This window comes from Heterodontus francisci, chromosome 5, assembly GCF_036365525.1.
Source record: "Heterodontus francisci isolate sHetFra1 chromosome 5, sHetFra1.hap1, whole genome shotgun sequence".
Classification (NCBI taxonomy): domain Eukaryota; kingdom Metazoa; phylum Chordata; class Chondrichthyes; order Heterodontiformes; family Heterodontidae; genus Heterodontus; species Heterodontus francisci.
This window is the reverse complement of record NC_090375.1, coordinates 148,415,017-148,434,215: the sequence shown is the minus strand read 5'-3', so window position 1 is coordinate 148,434,215 and position 19,199 is coordinate 148,415,017. Positions and strand designations below refer to the sequence as shown.

Here is a 19,199-nt window from a genome sequence, read left to right as displayed (position 1 = left end):
TCTGACAGATTCGAAGTGAAGAATGGAGTGAAACAGGGTTGTGTGCTAGCCCCCACCCTTTTTGGCGGCATCATCTCTATGCTCCTGACCTTTGCCTTCCTTGCAGGTATGGAAGGAGTCTACTTGCACACTAGGTCAGACGGCAAACTCTACAGTCTATCAAGGCTGAAAGCGAAGACAAAAACACATGATGTCCTGATCGGAGAACTTCTTTACACTGTTGATGCTGTGTTAGTCGCTCACATGGAAACTCAGCTACAAACACTCATGAACTGTCTCCCATGCCTGTAACTTGTTCTCCTTGACTGTAAGCATTAAGAAAACCATGGTCATGGGACAAGGTGTTGCATCTCTGCCCCTGATCACATTAAATAACACCGTACCTGAAGTGGTTAGCAAATTCTGCTATCTTGGATCCACAGTGACAGACAATCTGTCCCTTGATGCAGAACTCGATACAGGCACAGGGAAAGCAAATATCACAGTTGGCCGACTCGCAAAACGCGCGTGGAATAGCACCAAGCTGATCCTTGGGACCATGCTGGTTATAAGGCCTATGTTCTCAGCACCTTGCTATATGGCTGTGAAACATGGGTGACTTACAGCTACCAGGAAAAGAAGCTCAGTAATTTTCATCTTCGCTGTCTGCGGCGCATTATGAATATATGGATAAAAGATTGGCTGGCTGGCAGAAAACAGAGTATGCATAAATAGATCCTTTTCTGATTGGCTGGATGTGACGGGTGGAGTCCCACAGAGGTCTGTGCTGCGGCCTCAACTTTTTACAATTTATTTCAATGACTTAGATGAGGGGAGCAGTGGCTTGATAGCTAAATTTGCAGATGACACAAAGATAAGTAGGAAAGTATTGTTGTGAAGAGGACATAATGAGGTTGCAGACCGATAGGTTGAGTGAGTGGACAAAAATCTGGCAGATGGAGTATAATATGTGATAATGTGAGATTGTTCACTTTGGCATGAGTCACAAAAGGTTAGTATGCAGGTACAGCAAGTCATAAAGAAGGCTAATGGAATGCTATCCTTTATTATAAGAGGAATTGAAAATAAAAGTAAGGATGCTATGCTTCAGTTATACAGGGCATTGGGGAGACCACATCTCAAATACTGTGTGCAATTTTGGTCTCCTTATTTAAGGAGGATGTGAATGCTTTGGAGTTGGTTCAGAGGAGGTTTACTAGATTGGTACCTGGAATGAGCGGGTTGTTTTATGAAGAAAGGTTGGACAGACTGGGCTTATTTTCACTGGAGCTTAGAAGAGTGAGGGGAGCCTTGATTGAAGTATATAAGATCCGGAACTTTCTTGATAAGATGGATGTGGGAAGGATGTTTCCTCTTGTGGGTGAGTCCAGAACTAGGGGGTACTGTTTTAAAATTAGGGGTCGCCCTTTTAGAACAGAGATGACGAGAAATATTTTCTTTCAGAGGGTAGTGCAACTTTGGAAATCTCTGCCTCAGAAGGTGGTGGAGGCGGGGTCATTGAATATTTTTAAGGCGGAGGTAGACAGATTCTTGTTAGGCAAGGGAATCAAAGGTTATTGGGAGTGTGGAATTCGAGACACAAACTGATCAGCCATAATCTTATTGAATGGCGGAGCAGGCTCGAGGGGACGAATGGCCCACTTCTGTTCCTGATTCGTATGAATATATCCTGGCAGGACAAAATCACAAATGTGGCAGTCCTTTCAAAGACAGAGCTCCCAGATGTGTTGGCACTAATCAAAGAGAGGCGACTTCAGTGGATCGGACATGCCTGCAGGATGGAAGATGGTTGCATACCCAAGAACCTTGTACATGGGGAGGTAGATGGGCCAGGCGACCAGTGAGGCATCCAAAGCTCTGCTTCAAGGGTGCTTGCAAGCATAACATGAAGGCTCTAAATGCATCTGGGAGGCACTAGCTGGCGAAAGAGGGAAATGGTGACACATCCCTGTGGACTGGTGTGCACTACCATGACGACCAGTTGCTACGGCAGCTTGGCAATAGGTGCCAATGCCAAAAATAACAACTCCAAGCGTCACTTGGCAGGTTCACGTGCAGCACTTGTGGCAGAACTGCCTCTCAAGGGTTGTCCTTTACAGTCATCAGCAAAGGTGCACCAAGAGATGTCACTCCACCTAAATGGATTGTTTGCTGCATGTCCATTATCTTTCGTAGATGGAAGGATGTCAACCAACCATATAATCAATTCCTCTTGGTTCAAAATATCAGATATTTTTCAGAACTAAATTCCTCCTTTATGTTGCTTAATTCAAATTATTGAATAAGTTTTTTAATGCAGAAAGCAACATTGGATTTATTCTTCTTCTTCTTTGGCCTCCTTGTCTCGGGAGACAATGGGTAAGCGCCTGCAGGTGGTCAGTGGTTTGTGGAGCAGCGCCTGGAGTGGCTATAAAGGCCAATATTAGAGTGACAGACTCTTCACAGGTGCTGCAGAAAAAATTGGTTGTCGGGGCTGTTACACAGTTGGCTCTCCCCTTGCGCTTCTGTCTTTTTTCCTGCCAGCTGCTAAGTCTCTTCGACTTGCCACACTTTAGCCCCGCCTTTATGGCTGCCCGCCAGCTCTGGCGATCACTGGCAACTGACTCCCACGACTTGTGATCAATGTTACAGGACTTCATGTTGCGTTTGCAGACGTCTTTAAAGCGGAGACATGGACGGCCGATAGGTCTGATACCAGTGGTGAGCTCGCTGTACAATGTGTCTTTGGGGATCCTGCCATCTTCCATGCGGCTCACATGGCCAAGCCATCTCAAGCGCCACTGACTCAGTAGTGTGTATAAGCTGGGGATGTTGGCCACCTCGAGGACTACTGTGTTGGAGATGCGGTCCTGCCACCTGATGCCAAGGATTGTCCGGAGGCAGCGAAGATGGAATGAATTGAGACGTCGCTCTTGGCTGACCTACATTGTCCAGGCCTCGCTACCATAGAGCAAGGTACTGAGGACACAGGTTTGATACACTCGGACTTTTGTGTTCCGTGTCAGTGCGCCATTTTCCCACACTCTTGGCCAGTCTGGACATAGCAGTCCATTATCCTGGATGTAAATCCAGAGATTTATTAATAGACTGTATACTGAACCATTATTGTATCTAATTCCACTTTACCAGATGTCAACCCATTTATTTTAACAAAAATTACTCTCCTGAATCCTGCAACTTTCTCCAAGATATCCCATGTAGTTAGCTCATTAAATGCTTTTTTGTCTGAAATAAAGTACGCTGGAGTGTTCTGTGATGAATGAAGAATTTTTAACGGTAGAAAGAGCTATAAAATGCATTGTCCTTGGATGTTCCAGGACAAGAACAGACTATTTGGTCTATCAAATCTGTGATGATTTTTCTCCATATGAACCCCTAGACTACTCACTCCCTGCATACTTTAATATTTCTCTTTCAAACAACTGCATAATTCCTTTTTAAAAGAATTAATGAACAATGGTTTGTAGCAATGCATTCTGTATTTCTGATAGGGTGCTGAGGGAAGCTGGGGTGGAGATAGCAAAAGCTGTGCCCAAAATCTTTCAATTTTCTTTGCATATGGGACTGTTGTCAGAGGCCTGGAGGATTGCAAATATTACAATCCTTTCAAAGTGTACAGGAATAAATTTGGTAACTACAGGCTAATCTGTTTAACATCAGTGGTAGGAAAACCACTGGAGACCATTGTCAAGGAGAAAATTAATTTTCAATTGGCAAAGTATGGGTTAATAAAGGACAGCCAACATTAATTTGTTAAAGGCAAATCATGTCTGACTAAAATCAGTCTTTGATGAAGTGCATGCACTAGGTGTGTATGTGTACTTTCAAAAAGCATTTGGTAAAATACCATATGACAGACATTCTGAAAGTAGAAGCACATGGTGTTAAGGGGACAGTGGTAACTTGGATATGTAATTGGCCAATGGATAGGAGGTAAAGAGTAATAAGCGAATGGATGTTTTCCTGACTGGAGAAAAGTATGCAATAGGGTCCCCCCAGGTCAGTATTGGGACCATTGCTTTTATGTATAAATTACTGACTTGGATAGAGGGAGTACAATTTCGCATTTTGTGGTTGATAGAAAACTTGGCAGTGTAGTAAATAGTGAACAGGATTGTAGCATATTTCAGGAGTACATAGAGTGCCCTCAAATAGCAGATGCAATTTAATGTGGATAAGTGTAAGGTGATGCACTTTGGGAGGAACAACATGGCGAGGCAGTATAATCTAAATGGCACTAATTTGAGGGCGGGGTATGTGCAAGAACAGAGGGACCTGGAGGTGCATATTCCAAAATCCTTGAAAGTGACAGGGTGAATTGATGAGGCAGTTAAGAAAGCATATGAGATACTTGACTTTGTAAAAACGGGTATTGAATACAAAACGCGGAAGTCAAGCTAAACCTTTACAAATCACTTAGTTTGGCCTCAGCTGGAGTATTGTTTACAATTCTGGGCACCACACTTCAGGTCGGTTGTCACGGCCTTGGAGAGACACAAAGGCAGTTTACCAGGATGGTACCAGGAATGAGAGAGTTCAATTATGTGGAGAACTTGGAGAAGGTGGGATAAAAACAATAAATGCTGGAACCACTCAGCAGGTCTGGCAGCATCTGTGGAAAGAGAAGCAGAGTTAACGTTTCGGGTCACTGATCCGAAACGTTAACTCTGCTTCTCTTTCCACAGATGCTGCCAGACCAGCTGAGTGGTTCCAGCATTTCTTGTTTTTATTTCAGATTTCCAGCATCCACAGTATTTTGCTTTTATTATATTGGAGAAGGTGGGATTGTTCTCCTTCAAACAGCAAAGGTTAAGGGGAAATGGAATAGAAGTATTCAAAATTGAGGGGTTTTAATACAAGAAGTAGAGAGAAACTGTTGCTTGACCAAGTGGGTCAGTAACCAGAGGCCATAGATTTAAGATATTTGACAAAAGAACTAGATGGTAATCTAGTGGAGAAATTATTTCACAGAGGGTTGTTATAATCTGGAATGCACGACCTGAAAGGGTGGTGGAATCAGATTCTATAAGGACTTTCAAAAGCCAATTGGTCATGTGCTCGAAGAGGACTAATTTGCAGGATTAGGGGGATAAAGCTGGGTTGCAGCACTAAATTGGACAGCTTTGTCAAAGAGCCGGCACAGGTATGACAGCCCAATTGGCCCTCTCCTGCCCTGTAAGATTCTATGATTGAGTTTTGGCTCATGTATCCAGAAGAACACTAACTCCTCCCAATACTGCATTGCACTGTTCCGTAAATGTGTGAAGGACTTTTGCCTCCTGCAGTATCCAGGAGTCCATTCCATGTGTTGTTCACTTTTTTTGCGAAGAAGATCCTGAAATTTCATCCTAAATTTGTCTTTTATTACTTTCACTTTTCAGTCTTCTTTGCTTTACTCTTTGGAGGGATGGGGTCTTTTGAAGATGAATTCATGTATATTGAAACAGTACGATCAATTAAAACTGCCAGTGTAGTAGATTTCCGGCTTTGGTACAAATAGCGATAAATATTTAAATATTCATCAACTTTTAATCCTTGGAGCACGGCAGTATAATTCTGTTTCCGAAATAAAGACTTAACAGTACACCTAGAGAAGGTGCCATACAAATGTATGATGGTGTATGTTCTGTAGATTCAATATTGAGATTTTGTCTGATTTATTGATTATGAACTCATCAATGTTTATTTGTACAATAAGCAAAAACTGTACTTTTCAAAATGTTTTGCATCTTTCAGTCACATAACCCACCCACCCCTGCCCTGATGGCTCAGTGAGCTTGCTGAGTTAGCTGCATTCACCTGGGGTAGAGGTTGAGCCGCTGCGCTTGGTTTCTTAGCCCCGGGTTAGTGAGTTAGCCAAGTTATTATTCTCGATTACACTCTGATGACCCCTGAATGAAGTGTACCTATGCCCATAGGCATATGATTGGGCTTTGTCTTGATTGATGCCCTCATGCCAAATAGCCCCAAAACATGCTGTCAAGATGCAAGATGACGAACGAACACTTAGGGGATAGGTACCAGAAGACATACAGTCTACTTATAATTCCAGTTTCATACAATATGGTGGAAAGTTAATGCCTCTGATGAGACCTAGCAAGCCACTCAATTGAAGGCAACTCACCCTTACCTTACAATCATCATGTAAATTCCAAATGGCCAAACAATATTTTTTAATAAATACTTTCTCAATTAAATCCTCTAAAGTGGTAACTAATGTGCAGCACTGGGAAACAATTAGAATTTACAGCACAGAAGGAGGCTAATTGGCCCATCATGCTTGGGTCAGTGCTAGCTCTTCAATGGAGCAGAATACTTTAATCTCACTTCCATGTTCTTTCCCTATATCCTGGTTGTATTTTTTTAAGTAATTGTCCAATTCCATTTTATTATATGATACTCTAATCCTAGTCTGTCTGTCTGTTACAGGAGACTCAAAGCTATCAAGAGTCTACAGATGAATCCGAGGTAAGTTTAATGTAGCATAAATGTGTTATTTTAGTACAAACATAACTTGCACCCGAACATCAGTGCTACACTGGCGACTGCGGCACGCCAGCCCTGCTTGCGCGCATCATGCCTAAGGAGTGAGTGACAATGGTGGCTGGATAAATGGAGATGAAATGCAAAGAAAGTGAAGACTGGGTGCTGCCGAAGGCTGAATGGGCGTGAGGAGTGATGTGAATACAAACTTGGCAAGACAGAGTGAATGTGGGAGTTGGGGGATGTGGAGGGGCTTAAAGCACAGGATGTTGTTGAATCAGCAAATGTATTCCCTTTCCCTGACCAGTTTAGGTTATTAAACCACGTTGAATCCAACACCTGGCTACAACAGTGGCGCAGTGGTTAGCACCGCAGCCTCACAGCTCCAGCGACCCGGGTTGAATTCCGGGTGTTGCCTGTGTGGAGTTTGCAAGTTCTCCCTGTGTCTGCGTGGGTTTCCTCCCACATGCCAAAGACTTGCAGGTTGATAGGTAAATTGGCCATTAGAAATTGCCCCTAGTATAGGTAGGTGGTAGGGAAATATAGGGACAGGTAGGGATGTGGTAGGAATATGGAATTAGTGTAGGATTAGTATAAATGGGTGGTTGATGGTCGGCACAGACTCGGTGGGCTGAAGGGCCTGTTTCAGTGCTATATCTCTAAACTAAACTAAACACTCCTGCGGCTCACCTCCTCCATAACCTGCAACCACACCTTGGCGAGAACAGCAGGTTTCTTCCATTGCTGGGAAAAAGTATGTTCTGCCCTCTCCTCCTGAAGGCACCTAGGAGTAATTCCACCAAAGACTCATTAAATCTGAGTGGTGCCTTTGCTCTATATTCACCATCCATCCTGAAGTCCTCCAAATTGTATTTGTGCACAGTCTTTTTTAAATACAGCTGAATTGTGCTATGCAGGTGTACATCACATCTGCAGCACAGCTTGGAGAAATGAAACCTGGAAGTCAAAATTACTTCATTTAATTGAATTGAGATTTCAGATTTCGACCCCTGACGACTTCTGGGTTTGACCCACGCAATTCCATCCCCTGCTTGGAAGCTGTCTTCAGATTAACATTAGGCCGGTTCTATTTTTTAAAAATTAACCTTATTTAATTTCAAGTTACAGCTGGATTTTTGTAACTTAAGTACACAAGTTTGCAACCTGGATTTTCTAGTGACTCCATGTGTACACTGCACTCTGCATTTGTATGCTGAATTCTGTTGTCATTGTCAGTTCTGTTGTATTACGTAGCTCCATTGTAACCAGTGTATTAACCTCCCTCACCAAGGAGCACAAAGTTAGCATGCAGGTACGGCAAGCTATTAGGAAGGCAAATGGCATGTTGGCCCTTTATTGCAAGGGGATTGCAGTACAAGAATAAGGAAGTGTTAATACAGTTGTACAGGACTTTGATGAGACCACACCTGGAATACTGTGTGCAGTTTTGGTTTCTATATTTAAGGAAGTATATACTTGTGTTGGAGGCATTGCAGCGAAGGTTTACTGGATTAGTTCCTGGGATGAGAGGGCTGACCTATAATGAGAGGCTGAGTAAATTAGGCCAATACTCTCTCGAGTTTAGAGGAATGAGAAATGATCTGATTGAAACATAGAAGATTTGAAAGGGTTTGACAGGGTAGACACGGAGAGGCTGTTTCCCCAAACTGAGGAATCTAAAACATGGGCACAGTCTCAGGATAAGGTGTCGATTATTTAGGACAGAGATGAGGAGAAATTTCTTTACTGAAAAGGTTGTGAATTTTGGGAATTGTCTACCCAAGAGAATTGTGGATGCTGCATTGGTGAATATATTTAAAGCCGAGATACACTGATTTTTGATCTCTCAGGAAATCAAGGGATATGGAGATCAGGCGGGAAAGTGAAGTTGAGGCAGAAGGTCAGCCATGATCGTATTGAATGGTGAAGCAGGCTTGAGAGGCTGTATGGTCTACTCATTCCTGATTTCGTTACGTTCATAGTTCTCTTATAATGCAACAAAGGTACAATATTTATTTGCTTTCAGATTTTGTTATTCATAGGATGTGAGTGTCACTGGGCATTTGTTGCCCATCCCTAAATACCCTTGACATCTAAATGACTCGCTAGGCCATTTCAGAGGGCAGTTAAGAGTCAACCATATTGCTGTGGGTCTGGAGTCTTCATTCATTCATTCATGAGATGTGGGCGTCGCTGGCCAGACCAGCATTTATTGCCCATCCCTAATTGCCCTTGAGAAGGTGGTGGTGAGCTGCCTTCTTGAACCATTGCAGTCCATGTGGGGTAGGAGTTCCAGGATTTTGACCCAGCGATAGTGAAGGAACGGCGATATAGTTCCAAGTCAGAATGGTGTGTGACTTGGAGGAGAACTTGCAGGTGGTGGTGTTTCCATGCATTTGCTGGCCTTGTCCTTCTAGTTGGTAGAGGTTTGGAAGGTGCTGTCTAAGGAGCCTTGGTGCATTGCTGCAGTGCATCTTGTAGATGGTACACACTGCTGCCACTGTGCGTCGGTGGTGGAGGGAGTGAATGTTTGTAGATGGGGTGCCAATTAAGCGGGCTGCTTTGTCCTGGATGGTGTAACATGTAAGCACGACCAGGTAAGAACAGATTTCCTTCCCTAAAGGACAGTAGTGAACCAGATGGGTTTTTACAACAATCGATTATAGTTTCATGGCACCATTACTGAGACAAACATTCAATTCCAGATTTTATTAATTGAATTTAAATTCCACCAGCTGTCATGGTGGGATTTGAACTCGTGTCCCCAGGAGATTAGCCTGGACTTCTGGATTGCTAGTTCAGTGACATTAACATTATGCCATCTTGAGTAGCTGGTGGTGAACTGCTTTCTTGAATCATTGCAATCCATGTGGGGTAGGCTGTTAGGGAGGGAGTTCCAAGTGTTTTAATCCAGTAATACTTTCAGAGCGACAATATTGTTCCAATTCAGGATGTGGCTTGGAGGGGAGCTTGTAGGTGGTGATGTTCCCGTGCATCTGTTACCCTTGTCCTTCTAGGTGGTAGAGGTCGCGGATTTGGGAGGTGCGGTCGAAGGACGCTTGGAGAGTTGCTGAATTTCCAGAAGGCATGTGATAAAGTCCCTCATAAGTGTCTGTTAATTAAAGTTGAAGCCCATAGAATTGAAAGCAAATTATTGACTTGCTTAGGAAAGTGACTGAGTGGCAGGCGGTAGAGTGCAGCAAAAATGGGAATGTACTGTAATTGGCAGACCTACAAGGATCTGTTTTGGGGCCTCAATTATTCACCGTATTTATTAACAACTTGGATGATGGACCAGAAAGCCACATATTCAAATACAAAGATAGGCGGCATTGTAAGCAGTGTAGATGCAAGTGTAAAATTGCAAAGAGATATTGAATAATTAAGTGAATGGACAAAACTATAGCAAATGGATTTCAATGTAGGCAAATGCGAGGTCTTCCACTTAGGACCTAAAAAGGAAAGAACAGGTTTCTTTCTAAATGGTGAAAAGCTAGAAACAGTGGAGGTCCAAAGAGACTTGGGGGTTCAAGCAATATCCCTCTAATTATTTTTTTGGTGGGTGATTTGTTTAAGTGAGCAATTCTTTTGCTTGGTAGTTTAAAGGAGCCAACTTGTGCATGATCAGCACGGGAACTTTCAGGTTGCAGCACAGCTAAGAGAGGACATTGGGTCCAAATACATGGGTCATTAAAATGTCATGAACAGGTACAGAAAATAATCAAAAAGGCTAATGGAATGCTGGCCTTTATCTCAAGAGGACTAGAATATAAGGAGTAGAAGTCATGCCTGGTTAGACCACACCTGGAGCTCTGGTCACTACACCTTAGGAAGGATATATTGACCTTGGAGGGAATGCAGGGTAGATTTGCCAGAATGGTACTGGACTCCAAGGACTAAATTATGAGGCGCGATTACACATCTACGGTTGTATTCTGTGAAATTTAGAAGGCGAAGGGGTGGTTTGATCAAAGTTTTCAAGATATTAAGGGGAACAAATATGTTAGCGTAAAACTATTTCTGCTGTTTGGGGAGTCTAGGGCAAGGTGGGGAGATGGTTTTGTACATGGTCTAAATATTTAGAGCCAGCCTTTTCAGGAGTGAAATTAGAAAGCCTTTCTACACACAAAGGGTGGTAGAAGTTTGGAACTCTCTTCTGCAAGCGGCAGTTGCTTCTGGATCAGTTGTTAATTTTAAATGTAAGACTGACAGATTTTTGTTAACCAAGGTTTTAAGGGATATGGGGCAAAGATGGGTATCTGGAGTAAGGGCGCAGATCAGACATGTTCTCATTGAAAGCGGACCAGGCTTGAGGGGCTATTTGGCCTACTTCTGTTCATAAGTGACTCAAGAATCCCGTGTGAGACTGGAGTTAGGACCTGACCCAGGACAGAACACCGTGGCGGAACAAATATATAGACAGCCAAATCATTTATTGTCCAGGAGTTTGTGAAAACAGCCCTCTTCATGTCTGCACACCCATAGAACAGAAACAAGAGAAACCAGCAAGTAAGAAATGAAGTGTGAGTAGGACTGAATCGGTTTTGTAATTCATCTTGTTCAATTGCTAGAGCTCGGGGATCTTGCCAATTTGGACATCCTGCTCAGTGGTATTTTTAAAGCTTGTAAATTTTCCACATTTTTTTTGCATGCCTGTTGTTTTCAAGGGGCCGTTAAGGGGTGGGCATTTTGGAATTGTAAGCAAAACTGACCACAAATGTGTGGAAATACCAAAAAGCTGTCATTGGTAACAACTACAGAGAAGTGGGAGGAGCATCTCTGCAATGACATGATTGAAATCTTCTGGTGTTGAAAGACCTTAAAAATTCTATATGATGTGAAAGCATACAAAACACATTGCAAAAGATGCAGATACTTTGTACATGCCATATTGTACATACTTAATACATGTGTTACGACTGCGGCAGGAGCAATGCATTGTTAATTCAGTCCCGTCACTCCACAGGTCGCAGCATATTATTAAGTCTTCACACCCAATCAGAAAAAGTCAAATTAAAAACTCTAGTAACCCCAGAATGAAACAGACCAAACCAGGTATCTTTAGACAACAACAACTTAACTATTTATTCAAAAACTAAATCTTAAACACGATTAAGATAAACCTATGTCTAAAGAGCTTACAATTTATTTTAATCTAACTCCTCCATTCTCACACACATGCTCAAAAGTAACAATAGTTAACTTTTTTTTTTAAAGTGGAGTTTTTAAAATTAGCTGTCTATTAAGGACAAATAAAGTAAAGTCTTTGCAGGTTACGTTCCTGATGCATGAGGGCTTCTAATGTGGATTTGATGAAAAATAGTCCTTCAGAAGATAGACGTTCAACACTTCGGCTGTAGCAAACATTAAACAATTCTTTGAACGATGAGCACAGCAATTCAAATGGTGTCTTGAAAAAGAAGGCTTTTCTTCTTTACATAGGGAATTAACTTGACATGTAGCTTCTTGTAGAATTTTCTTTCGAGAGGAAATAGACAGCTTTCTTTCTCTTCATTTCGCTCACTGGAAGGTCTCAGAACTAACTGGTTTCAGTCCGTTTCTACCAGATCCTCAAACAGTCAAGTGGACGCATTGCACCATGTGACTCTTCTCTCTCCTGCTGTCGCCCATGGTAACAAAAATGCAACTGCTGCACACTGTGTCTGAGGAATTCCAGAACTTTCTCTCAATTAAAGGCGCGCACACACTTTTTTTAATCCAAGGAGAAAAAATAATTACGGGTCCATGCCACACATTTCATATACACAGTGCAAGATGTGAAAATGTTTTTATATTTAAGAGGAGTTCTTTGAGAAGAATACTGCACTTCCCTATGAAATCACTGGTGCAAAGCGAAAGATATCTCCATTTCTGGCTTTCATATGGTAATGTTATTATATTTGTTGAAATGTTCACGAGCAAAGGACCAATTCAATGTTTGGGGTCTGCTATGGACTTGTCAGGTGAAAACAGAGAACTGTTTGTTAACATATGATGTTCGAGTGGGTGAATGAGAAAAGAAAAAGGTAGTATTGATTGGAAAGTTAGACCAGCCCAATATAAAGTGGAGAAAAATTCCGAGCTTGTCAATGGAGTTTATACTGCTAACTTAGTGCACCAGGGAGTCCTCAAGAAGCAGCCTTTTTCCTCGACTTAGTTCTTGTGGAATCTATCATTAAGGAAGTCTTAACAATGTTTTTAGAAAAGCACAGTATGATCAGAACAAGTCAACATGGTTTTACGATCGGGAAATCCTGTTTGACAAATTTATTAGAGTTTTTTGAGGATGTGTTTGTAGGGTAGATAAAGGGGAACCTGTAAATGTAGTATACATGGATTTCCAAAAGGTATTCGATAAGGTGCCACACAAAAGGTTAGTAGGCAAGATGAGGACTCATGGAGTTGGGGGTAGTATACTCGTATGGATAGAGGATTGGGTAATGGACAGGAAGCAAAGAGTGGGCATAAACGAGGCATTTTCAAGTTGGCAGGCAGTGAGTAGTGGAGTTCCGCAAGGATCAGTGCTGGGGTCTCAGCTATTTACAATCTATTTTACTGACTTCGCTGAAGAGACAGAGTAATGTATCTAAAGTTTTATGACGACACAAAGGTAGGTGGAAAGGTAAGCTGTGGGGAGGACACAGAGGCTGCAAAAAGATATAGACATGTTAAGTGAGTGGACAACAAGATGGCAGATAGAGTATAATGTAGGGAAGTGTGAAGTTATTCACTTTGGTCGTAAGAACAGAAAAGCATAATATTTTTTAAAAGATGTGAAACTTGTAAGTGTTGATGTTCAGAGAGACTTGGGTGTACTTGTACAAGGAACGCAGAAAGTTAGCATGCAGGTACAGCAAGCAATTAGGAAGGCAAATGGCATGTTGGCTTTTATTGTAAGGTGATTGGAGTACAGGAATAGAAATGTCTTACTACAATTGTGCAGGACGTTGGTGAGACTGCACCTGGAATACTGTGTGCAGTTTTGGTCTCCATACTTAACAAAGGATATACTTGCATTGGAAGCGTTACAGCGAACTTTCACTAAATTGGTCCCTGGGATGAGGGGGTTGTACTATGATGAGAGGCTGAGTAAATTGGGCCTATATTCTCTGGAGTTTAGAAGAATGAGAGGCAATCTCATTGAAACACACAAGATTCTGAAGGGGCTGATAGGGTAGACACTGAGAGATTGTTTCTGCTGGTCGGGGAATCTTAAAACACGGGCACACAGTCTCAGGATAAGTTGTCAATCATTCTGGACTGAGATGAGGAGAAATTACTTCACTAAAGGGTTGTGAATCTTTGGAATTCTCCACCCCACAGGGTTGTGAATGCTCTCATTGTTGAATACATTTAAGGCTGGGATAGATAGATTTTTGGTGTCTCAGGGAATCGGGGAATATGGCAAGTGGGCGAGAAAGTGGAGTTGAAACTTAAAATCAGCCATGATCGTATTGAATGGCAGAGCAAGCTTGCTGGGCCATATGATCTACTCCTGCTCCTATTTCTTGTGTGAGTGAAGGAATAGATACAGTAACCATAGATCTTATGATCTGTGATTTTCAAGGCTAAGACTTGAACTTGAATGAGTAACTGGGTAAAGGGTAGTTGTATAAGGAACTACATAACAGTGGGGAAGGGGGTGTTGAGTGGTGCTCCCAGGGGTCTTTAATAGAACACCTGTTTCTCGTGTAGCCAAATGACAGAATGGTAGTCAGTGTAAAGTAGTTAACAATTTTTTAAAAAATTCGTTCGTGGATATGAACGTCGGTGGTAAGGCCAACATTTATTCCGCATCCCTAATTGCTCTAGAGGATGTGGTGGTGAGCTTCCTTCTTGAACCACTGCAGTACTCGTGATGTAGGTACATCCTCTGTGCTATTGAGGAGGGACTTCCAGGATTTTGACCCAGTGACGGTGAAGGAATGGCAATATAGTTCTAAAGTGGAGAGCGGGGGCAATGTATGCTCAAAGAAAGCAGCCAGCCAATAGTACACAGAGCTCAGCAGGCTTTGAGTCTAGGCTGATCAGTATTAAGTGGAGTTCAAATACAGAAAAAGTACTGCATCGAGGAAGTAAAATTGAGAAGCAACTCTACTCCATAGTTCGGATAGAACTTACTAAGTTAAAAGTGATCTCAGGGTGTCAGTCGACTCTTCATTTACCATGCCTAAACGATGTGATGCATTAGTAAACAGATGCTGGGTTATATTGGCAAAACAATTTACTTAACTTTCCTGAAGGTCAGGTTGAAACTGTTCAGGAAGCTGGTCAGGTTGTACTTGGAGTGTTGGGTATAGTTCTGGTAGGTGTGACATACGGAGGCTATGCAGGCTTTGTAGTCAGCGCAGATGAGAGTAACCAGTTTAATTGCCAGTGTCCAAGTGAAGAGCAGTGAGGAACGAATTGATAAACTTCAGCCTTTCGAACAGATTTCTCAGGGATGTTAATATAAGCTACTTAACAGGATGGTGAAAGGAACCCAAGAATTACTTCTCAGATATTTAAAAGGAGCAGGACAAAACAGCACAGGATCAGGACTTGTGAAATTTAGGACAAATTTTGATTTAGTGCAAGAGGTTGAAGCCAGGTCATGCTGTAAAGAGACAATGGTAGGGTTGGTATTAAATGGCCCAGTGGGCCTTTTTGTCCCGAAGTATTTTGTACTGATTTGAGACCTGTAATGCATTTAGTGTAAAGGCAAAAATGGAGTCAATGTTGTGTCTGGTAAACTAGCTAACAGCTCGAAATAAACTTGCAATTCCTGTGCACAGAGAGCTAATACATTAATAAAAGTGTTACGTGGTGGATGGGTGGGGGAGGAAGAGAGGTATGGGCTTTCCCCCTTGTAACATTCTTGCCAAATGCCAGGCAATGACCACCTCCAGTGAGAGAATCTAACCATCTCCCCTTGACATTCAATGCATTACCATGGTTGAATCTCCCAGTGGCAATATCTTGGGGGTTCCCATTGACCAGAAACTTAACTTGGACCAACCATATAAATACTGTGGCTACAAGAGCAGGTTAGAGGCTGAGAATTCTGCAGTGAGTAACTCACCACCTACAAAGCATAAGTCAGGTGTGTGATGGAATACAGCCCACTCGCCTGGATGAGTGTAGCTCCAACAACAATCAAGGAAAAATAAAGACTTGCATTTATACAGTGCCTGTGACGACCACTGGACATCTCAGAGCACTTTACAGCCAGTGAAGTACTTTTGAAGTGTAGTCACTGTTCTCGTGTAGGAAACGCAGCAGCCAATTTGCGCACAGCAAGCTCCTACAAACAGCAATGTGATAATGTCCAGATAATCTGTTTTTGTGATGTTGATTGAAGAATTAATGTTGGCCAGGACATCGGGGATAACTCCCCTGCTCTTCTACGAAATAGTGCCATGGGATCTTTGATTGCCACTTTGAAGGAAATCTGCTGTCCTTACTTGGTCTGGCCTATATGTGACTCCCGACCCCCAGCAATGTGATTGACTCTTAAATGCCCTCTGAAATGGCCTAGCAAGCCACTTAGTTGTATCTCATCACTACGATGTCAATAGCACTGTGGGTGCACCTATCCCACATGGACTGCAGTGGTTCAAGAAGACAGCTCACCACCACCTTCTCAAGGACAATTAGGGATGCGCAATAAATGCTGGAAACTAGATAAAAAAATGTAGAGTAATAGAAGGATAGATTATTATGGTTCGATGAAGAGAGAGGCACGTGGAGCATAAACACTGGTATGGACCTATTGGGCTGAATAGCCAATTACTGTGCTGTAAATACTATACAAATAAATAGGCGCGTCTTGAGCTTCTGGCGACAAAATACTTGGACACTCCTGCTCTAAATGATGTAGAAATCACCATGGAAGAAGCTATTTGTGCAGAGGTATTTCAAGCAGGATATTCATTTAACATGTATTTGTTAGGCATCATTGTACCACAAGAACAAATACTTAAAATGCCATTTTAAATAAAATTAAATCATTTTAGTCATTTCTACTTGTGTGGTCATCCTTTTTAACTCCCTATTTTCTCTCTCATTTTAATTTACCTATCTATATCATTCAACCTAATCCAGCAACTTTTAGTATTTAAAAGGCAGGCGCAACATCCAGAATAAATTGGACTCTGATAATAAATAGGAGCAGGAGTAGGCCATTTAGTTCCTTGAGCCTGCTCTGCCATTTGATAAGATCATAGCTGATCATCTGCCTCAGCTACACCTTCCCACATTAGCCTCATATCCTTTCATTCCCTTAGAATCCAAAAACTTATCAATCTCTGTCTTGAATATACTCGACTGAGCATCCACAGCTCTCTGGGGTAGAGAATTCCAAAAGTTCACAACCTTTCAACAGAAGAAATTTCTCCTCAGTCTTAAATGACTGACCCCTTATTCTGAGACTGTGACCCAAGTTCTAGACTCCCCAGCCAGGGAAACATCCTCCTAGCATCCATGCTGTCAAGCCCCTTAAAACTTTATGTTTCAATGAAATTACCCCCATTCTTCTAAACTCCACTCAATCTCTTTTCACAGGACAATCCCCACATTGGTCTAGTATCAGTTCCGACCAAAGAGCCTTCAACTGCAGTTTGATTCAGGAGAGACCCAGCAGTGGAAAGAAAGACAGACTTGCATTGGTATAGCACCGTCCATGAACAAAGGACATCCCAAAGTGCTTTACAACCATTTAAGTTTAGTTTAGTTTAGAGATACAGCACTGAAACAGGCCCTTCGGCCCACTGAGTCTGTGCCAACCAACAACCACCCATTTATACTAATGCTACACTAATCCCATATTCCTACCGCATCCCCACCTGTCCCTATATTTCCCTACCACCTACCTACACTAGGGGCAATCGCTAATGGCCAATTTACCTATTAACCTGCAAGTCTTTGGCATGTGGGAGGAAACCGGAGCACCCGGAGGAAACCCACGCAGCCACAGGGAGAACTTGCAAACTCCACACAGGCAGTACCCAGAATTGAACCCGGGTCACTGGAGCTGTGAGGCTGCGGTGCTAACCACTGCGCCACTGTGCCGCCCCAAGTACTTCTGAAGTGTGGTCACTCTTAGGTAGGAATTGAAGCAGTCAATTATCAGGCTGTAAGCTCCCACAAACAGCAATGAAATAATGACAACTATTTTAGTTGTTGGTTGAGGGATAAATATTGGCCAAAACACTGGGAGAACTCCCCTGGATCGTTAGTTTAGTTTAGTTTAGAGATACAGCACTGAAACAGGCCCTTCGGCCCACCAATTCTGTGCTGACCATCAACCACCCATTTATACTAATCCTACACTAGTTCCATATTCCTACCACACCTGTCCCTATATTTCCCTACCACCTACCTATACTAGGGGCAATTTATAATGGTCAATTTACCTACCAACCTGCAAGTCTTTTGGCTTGTGGGAGGAAACCGGAGCACCCGGGGGAAAACCCACGCAGACACAGGGAGAACTTGCAAACTCCACACAGGCAGTACCCAGAATTGAACCCGGGTCCCTGGAGCTGTGAGGCTGCAGTGCTAACCACTGCGCCACTGTGCCGCCCCATAATATTATGGGATCTTTGCATTCACCTGAGAGGGTAGACGAGCCTCAGTTAAAGGTCTCAGCCAAACGACAACACCCCTGACAGTATAGCACTCACCCTGTAGTGCTATACTGCAGTGTCAGCCTAGATTATGTGCTCAAATCTCTGGAGCGAGACTTGAACCCACAACCTTCTGACTTCAAGAGCAAGGCCAGATCAAAACTGCAAACACGTCAATCCTAGGTGCCCTGTTTTAAGTGGTAGTTGGGGCTGCAGTATCCCTGGGATAACAACCGTATCACTTGCCAGTGTGATTGTTGCCTGGTTGAGACACCAAAACAAAGTTAAGGTTGCAAGTAATTGTTGAAACTGGGACTTCAGAAATGCGAGGACCCCACACACATTGTTTGTTTTACTGCTATTGTTTTAATGTTCTGTATATTTATCTTGTCCATGTTGGTACTGGGATTGCTTCCAGTAAGAAAGTGTGTTATTGGCAATTACCTGATCATATCCCAACTTAGGCATTCCCTAAGCCAACCTAACGAAAGTAATATAAGTGTGATCTTAAAAGTGCAAATCAACAAATTATATTTTGATCTGGTCTCAGAATAATTCAATCACAGCTCTGCAGAACTGTCTGGAGGGGCAGGGTCAATTTATTTTTCATAGCCAAATGAAAGGTCTCTTAAGGTGACTACAAATGACAATTTAATTATGGGGCTATAGGATCAAACTTATGTGATCTTCATTTAAACCTGTGAAAGTACAATCTTCATTTTGATTCTTTTTAATGTAGGAAACACCAGACCAATAAAAATCAATAATGCTAAATCTTATGAGATGGAACAAATTAAAATATATTATGGTGTAGAAATTCATTCCATGCAAAACTGATTTTTCTGAAGCTCAGTGCGTTTTTCTCCTTGTGTAAGAGTAGAATGTCTCTCTGTTCATGTCTTTGTCCTGCTACAAGTCAAAACTTGTTACTGGTTGCACCAGGTTTCCATAGAAACACAACTAACTGTCATTTTAACTCAGAACATTAGTGGTTATATTTGTGGGTTTGCAGGATTATTAAAATTTAACAAAATTATTGATTTTCTTTTTATTTACGCTTGTGAGAGTTTTCTCCAGATATTTGTTCTTGAACAAAGCTTACTTGCACTG

At 42.3% G+C, this 19,199-nt stretch overlaps 1 protein-coding gene across 2 annotated transcripts in view; it reads left to right on the top strand.

Moving 5' to 3' along the window:
• vps41 (VPS41 subunit of HOPS complex) overlaps positions 1-19,199 on the top strand; it is a 197,715-nt gene that overhangs the window by 2,622 nt on the left and 175,894 nt on the right. For both annotated transcript variants that reach the window (XM_068032225.1, XM_068032224.1), the window contains exon 2: positions 6,430-6,468. In XM_068032225.1, the coding sequence (XP_067888326.1) occupies positions 6,430-6,468 (39 nt within the window). The remainder of the gene's footprint in view (positions 1-6,429; positions 6,469-19,199) is intronic.